The sequence below is a fragment of the Lithobates pipiens genome, unplaced genomic scaffold, assembly GCF_037356315.1.
Source record: "Lithobates pipiens isolate NorthernLeopardFrog02 unplaced genomic scaffold, aLitPip1_a1.2 Scaffold_1, whole genome shotgun sequence".
Classification (NCBI taxonomy): domain Eukaryota; kingdom Metazoa; phylum Chordata; class Amphibia; order Anura; family Ranidae; genus Lithobates; species Lithobates pipiens.
The window spans coordinates 40,377,303-40,384,129 of NW_027507685.1; the positions used below are offsets into that span (position 1 = coordinate 40,377,303).

The 6,827-nt window shown below is 38.8% G+C and overlaps 1 protein-coding gene across 6 annotated transcripts in view; it reads left to right on the forward strand.

The window, feature by feature from the left end:
* Nucleotides 1–1,548, forward strand: part of MCF2 (MCF.2 cell line derived transforming sequence) — a 296,431-nt gene extending 294,883 nt beyond the window's left edge. For all 6 annotated transcript variants that reach the window (XM_077490004.1, XM_077490140.1, XM_077490071.1 and 3 more), the window contains one exon: nucleotides 965–1,548. In XM_077490004.1, coding sequence (XP_077346130.1) covers nucleotides 965–1,005 — 41 coding nt within the window. In that variant the 3' untranslated portion in view covers nucleotides 1,006–1,548. The remainder of the gene's footprint in view (nucleotides 1–964) is intronic.
* The last annotated feature ends 5,279 nt before the right edge of the window (nucleotides 1,549–6,827 follow it).

Consider the following 6,827-nt stretch of genomic DNA (forward strand, 5'->3'; position numbering starts at 1 on the left):
ATATATATATATATCTGTATGTATATATATACACATATAAATATATGTATATATGTGTGTGTGTGTGTGTGTGTGTATATATATATATATATATATATATATATATATACATATCTATATATATACATATATACACATATATATATATATATATATATATATATATATATATATATACATATATATATATATATATATATATATATATATATATATATATATATATATATATATATATATACATATATATATAATCTCTGTGTGTAATTGTATAGTTAATGTATTTGTAACCTACTGTTGGTGTATTTTTCACTGCAGTTAAGAAAGTTTTTACTTTCATTTTTGGCCACGGGAGAAGGAAGAAGCTATTCTCTGGCAGAGATCTCCTGATATCTCCACCTCTGGGCTGGAGAAGCCAGAAAGGAGAACTTGAAAGAGAAGCACAGAGATAAAGTGGCATCTCTGTTTACTAAACATGCCGTTTCTGTTGCAGTCAATGCAGCCGTTCTGTGTTCTGAGATGAGAAGAGAAAAAATAGTTCTCCAGCACTCATCTCGGTATATTAAACCTGCAATGCTCTGAGATAAGCAGAGATCATCCTGATCTCAGCTTATCAAAGTTTACTAAACGGACACCTATGGTCACTTTGCAAGCTTTAATTACTTGTTTATATCTAGGAGAATAAAAAAAAGGAAATGTACCCAATCCCCCACAGCTTCCTGTAACTATTCAGATCCCTGCAACTTTTGCAACCCCACACTCCACCATTCTGCGGGGGCAGCGGAGGATGAGGTAAGTTCTCTTCTCCCCATACAAAATGACCGACCAGCCCTTGCAGTTCAGCACAGCCCCACTGCAAGGGATAATTTTATATTTGCCTGGAGTTGGGCTTGAACGACTATAGTCTGGGTACAGTTTAAGATCAAAATCACAACTAATTTTATTTATGTATTTATTTTTACAGATGCTGCCCTGTGTACCACAAGGAAGCTAAGTTCTCCATAGAAAGACAGGTCGAAAAAACTACATCTTACCTGGGGCTTCAGTCAGAGAAATTGTTACATATTCATGTCACAGCAAATGTAACTAATTTAAATTCAACAGCCATCTGTGACCATTATTCAAAAACCCACGTACATTTTTCATAACATGGGACTCTTTTATTGAGCTTATTTTGTAAGAAGGTTGCTGTAAATTGGAAGGTTCCATTTTTATTGTGCTTCATAGCATCACCACTGTATTTTTCATCTTGTCAAAAGAAATGTTTTTAACTCTATGTAAATATATGTGCTGATGTTTCTGGACAATGCATTCCAAGCTCATCATGTGTTTTACCATTTTGGAGTAAAATACTTGCACTAGACTCGTCATACCAGTGTTCCTCTAACAAAGATTCCCTCTAGAGGACAGCTTCAACATTACCTCCTTTATATGAACTGAACTCTGGAAGAATATGAATGATTCTGAGCGGTCCACGTTGTTGCCACTACCTGCTTTGTCCGGTTAAATGTGACACATTGCAATAAAAGTCTTAATCATTCTTCCATTTTTAAAGCACAGAAAGATCTTTTATGATCTTCCCTTCTTTACCCAGAAAATGCATAAAGGCTCTTCTTCATCCTCTCAGTATTTACAAAAGAAGTAGAAGGAATTTTCACAGGCTTTGGTTTTTATGATTTTGCTCATGACGAGAGACCTACACCTTGAGGCCGCTCAAAGACATACCTCAAAACACTAAAACAGAGAACCTCAAGGCTCTAATAGGTAAGATATAAATACTTAGGTGTCGGAGTCGTCGGGGTTCAAATTATGACAACAAAAGAGATTTAAAAAAAACAGAAACCGATATCAATATCTCACTTGAATATGCAGTTTTTGTTTTCATGTTTGAGTCCAGCATGTTGTATATTATTATGGGAGCAGATTTTGAGAAGGTATTTTAACACCTTGGGCAATTTTTTTAAACATAAAAATTGTGTGTGTAGCAAATTGTTTAACATGATGTTATAAGTAGTCTTTTTTTCTTTTATTCTATTGTTTTGGTATATTTTGATATTTAACAATAAGGCCCCTTTCACATGGGATGGATCCGTGATGATCCGCCCTGTGAACATCCGCTTGCTTAGCGGGATCGCTCCGTTTATCCCTGCTGAGCTGGCGGATGACAGGGCGGTCAGATCTCTGCTCTCCTCTATGGGGGATCGGATGAACGCGGACCATCTTTCCGTGTTCATCCAAAACGCTCTGCAGATGGATAGAAAAATAGGATTTTCCTCCGTCTGCAGAATCGGACCATAGCGGAGACGGATGATATTGTTCATCCACTGACACCCGCTATCCTATAGGGATGCATGTATGTCCGTATTTCATCTGAAAACAGATGGATGAAATATGGACATACGGTCCGCATGTGTGAAAGGGGCCTTACACTTTTTTCCCCTTTTGTTGGTCAAAGACATAACTACTGAACTATACATATTCACCAGCACACCAGGAATCTTCAGTTATTGTCCAAAGATTTTTATTGCAGGAAGATCACATCACATAGACAATTGCAATGTTTCGGAGCCAGACAAAGGGGTCCTGCATGGCTCTGAAACGTTGCACTTGTCTTTGTGATGTGATCTTTCTGCAATAAAAACCTTTGGACGATAACTGAAGATTCCTGGTGTGCTGGCAAATATGTACGTTGACTTGGTGTTTCCGGTATCCAGATGGTAATCGCTGCAGCACCTATTACTGGTGAGCCTTGTTTCCAGGAATGTGGGTGATAGGAATATAGACAAGACTATACCAACTGGGCTGTCTACCTTTAGAACATCTTTTGTTGCATAAATGGAGAAGGTCGGCTGAGACAAAGCAACCAGGTTAGGTTGTAAAGTTGCAAAAACACTATAGCACAAGGATTCTTGTTGAGTTATTACTACAGGTTTTTCTATAGCATTGACAATTTACTCTGCACTTTACATACCATACATTCACATCAGCCTCTGCCATCAAGGAGCTTACAATCTAAGGTCCCTATCTAACATTCACATACCAGGACTGATATGGATAAGAGCTGAATAACCTCCCAGCATTTTTTTGGAGGAAACTCACACAGAAGAAGAACATACTAACTCCATGCAGATGGCGTCCTGACTCGGATTCAAACTCAGGGTCCTAGTGTTACATGTCAAAGGTGCTAACCACTAAGCCACTAAGCCATCTCCATATTAATTAATATATTTAACTACATATGGCATTTTTCACACAAGCAGCCAGGAGGAGGGGAGGGGTCGATGGTAAAAACAGGTGACTGAGTTATGGTTTTACAGCTCCCCACCACCTACATAAAGTCTTCTATACAACTGGAGGGGGCTGTTTACAGATTGCAGATTGTGATGCTTTGTGACACAGCAAATTTAACGTAGCATGTCAGGCTGACAGGTGGCGCTGCCTGTCAGACTTTGTCAATTCAAGACAATGGGGTCCTGCCACAACTGAGAGCTGAACATTTGGCTTGTGGCACATTTATCGTCAAAAAAAAAAAAGGTCAAATTTACCCCTAAACCCCCTGACGATGGCTGCTTGTGATTCTTTGAGACACGGTAAATTTAACATGACATGTTGAGTTGACAGGTGGTGCTGTCAAACTTGTGTCTCCCCCCCCGTAATAGTAATTTATATCTTCTGTGAAAAATCTAGTGAAAGGTTAGATAATAAAGATGGGTTGCTGCTGCTTTAATAGTGCCTGTGTTACAACTATGAATTGATGTGCAGTCCTCAATATTAAAGTGCAGTAGTGCAAATAAGCGTGCAATAAACTTGTGCTACAATTCCTCTAAAATAAAAAGACTTGTGCTCTGTATGTGCTCCACTCCAACCAATTCCACTTGTGTCACCACCAGCGTCCCCTCCAGGGACCAAACTCACCGATTGTTGTTGACCCCCTGAGCATATGCTTAGGAAGGTCTATGCAGGCTTTTTGTCACAGACACGCTGTACCACTGTACTGATTATGCCATCAACCAGGGAAACTCCATACAGTACCTTGAAAAAGTATTCATACCTCTTGAAATTTTCCACATTTTGTCATGTTACAACCAAAAACGTAAATGTATTTTATTGGGATTTTATGTGATAGACCAACACAAAGTGGCACATAATTGTGAAGTGGAAGGAAAAAGAAATTAATGGTTTCCCAAGTTTGTTACAAATGTATGAAAAGTGGGTCGTGCATTTGTATTCAGCCCTCTTTACTATGCTACCCCTAAGTAAAATGTAGTGGAACCAATTGCCCTCAGAAGTCAACTAATTAGTAAATAGTGTGTGTAATTTAATCTCAGTGTAAATACAGCTGTTCCATGAAGCCCTCAGAGGTTTGTTAGAGAACCTTAGTGAACAAACAGCATCGTGAAGGCCAGGAAACATACCAGACGGATTAGGGATAAAGTTGTGGCGAATTTTAAAGCTGGGTTAGTTTATAAAAAATATCCCAAGCTTTAAACACATTTAGCTTGTGGCACATTACTCTAATAAAACACAAAAAACAGGCAGATTTGCCTCTTGAACGCCTAACATTGGCTGCTTAGCCGCACCCTGAAAAATGAATCACTATGGATTGCTTTTCAGAAAGAGCAAGTGTGAAGCTGGACTAAATGTTACAGCTTGATTTACTGTATATTGTATCTAAAAACCAAAACGTTTTTTAAAGTTTTGGATGAAGTGTAAAAAAGGGTTTTGAACCTCTGATTTTATTACTATCTTGTCCCCATCAGGGGGAATCATTCTGTTCTGCTGATTACTGCCACCTGGACTGAAAGTGATGTGAGATCCAAAAGTTTGAGTTCTCACTAAAACAGAAATACATCTTCCAATGGGGACACCATGTTCTGGTGGAAACTACAAGAAATGTCTCCCTTTTCCTCACTTCTTGTTGTGCCTGAAGGACAGGAAACAAAGGGAGATCTCTCCAGTGGGACACAGATGTCAACAAAGTCCTGACAAGAATTTGAATCATGCTCCACTCTATCCAAAACAATCAAAAAGCTATGACTTTAGATACATTTTAGACACACTTTACATAGCTAGCACCATGAAACCAGTGATCTTTTTAGCTGGCTGTAAGGCACCTAGCTTCTCATGAATATCTGCCTTTTTGCGCACGTCTGCGCTACACGCATTTCATTTGAATGGGCTGCCTTACATGTGACAAATGTGCCAAAGAAGCTCATGTACCTTTTTGGGCATTGGGCTTTGCACACTTTTTAACCACACATTTTAATGCATTTGTCAAACATTTGATGCACGTAAAAATGCATATCTGCTTGCTGCATTTAGGGTATCATTAAAAAGAATCGCACCACAAGCACAAAATGTCTTTTTCATGCAAAAGCGCACACTTTTGCATGTTTTCACAGAAAGTTCAGTTGTACATGCAGCTCAAGGGTGGCATTCTGGCCCCCGATGGACTAATATTAGCAGAGGTTACCTAAGATCTCACCACCACTGTGGTGGTGGTGGGGGGTGGGCATGCTTCCCCCTGATGGATGTCTCTTAGCACCTTTATGTTCTTTAGACCTGAATCTTATTTCAAGGGTTCCTCTGGGGTAAGGTTTGAGAAAGGCTGCTCTACACAATCCAAAGATGGGAGAAGGTGAGTGTACTCTGGTGGATAAAACAATCTGTTACTTTTTTATTTTGCATGACCAAACAGGTAAATCTAGACTCCCAGTGATCAAACCTGCTGGTGTATGGCCAGGCACACAAATGTTTGAATGCTTAGTGGTTACAGTATGATTAAAATATCCCCATAATACAGGCTTCCAACTGTTGTTGGTATATTAGCAACAGTTTTCTCTTGTACTGTTTACTTCCTCTGGAGCGTTCCAACAGACACCAACCCTTTAGGATTCAAAATATTCCCTCAAAAGATATATAAAAAATACATCTAATGAAGAATATACACACACACTTTTTTTTTTTCGCTCACCCAGCTGGTTGAACAAAAAAAAAACAACAACTCAGAGATCCCTCAACCACACAAGTGATGTGGATGCAGGGATCCCCCTCCTATTGTGGGGATTGCTTCCCTATTGTATTCTATCAGTGGGGATTCCCCCATTAGAATACACAGATCTAATGATCCGCTTCTATTGAACAGAGAGAGATACACACACATTGAAATTCTGCCGGTTCCTGATGAACCAGCTGAATTTCAATACATGTATACTAGACATGGGCACCGTCAATAAATTTCTTTCGTTCTGTTCCGTTACGGTTCGTATTAAAATGAATTTGTACTTCGTATTTCGTGTCCGAAATTAAATTTCAATTCGTACGAAATACAAATTGTCGTTAGGTTCGTTAACTTGTACGAACGTTCTTTACGATGAATTTAAAGGCAAAAATATACCTCAATATGACAGTCGATGCTGATGGAAGTTTGGTTTTTATCTGAAATACGAAATTCCGTTGAAGAATTTCCTATCTGAAATACAAACTTTTGTTAGATGAGGGGCTCCCACCATCCCTGTGCTGTGCTGACTTCCTCCTGGGGATTCGTAAACAAAAGTTCGTATTTCGTACAAAATTCGGACGCATGGCAATTCATATTTTGGATCCTCCCGAACGTCCGAATTTAGGGAAATTCGTACGAATTTGAGATTCGTACGAAACTAATCGCACATGTCTGATGTATACCCTGTTCAATAGATTGATTTCTCCACAACCACTGTTTCTACTACATCACTATTGTTGCCATGTATTATTAATACACATATCTAATATTTTATGCACTAGTTTATGTGATTGCATTAGCCCTTGTATGTGCTCAATTTATACAG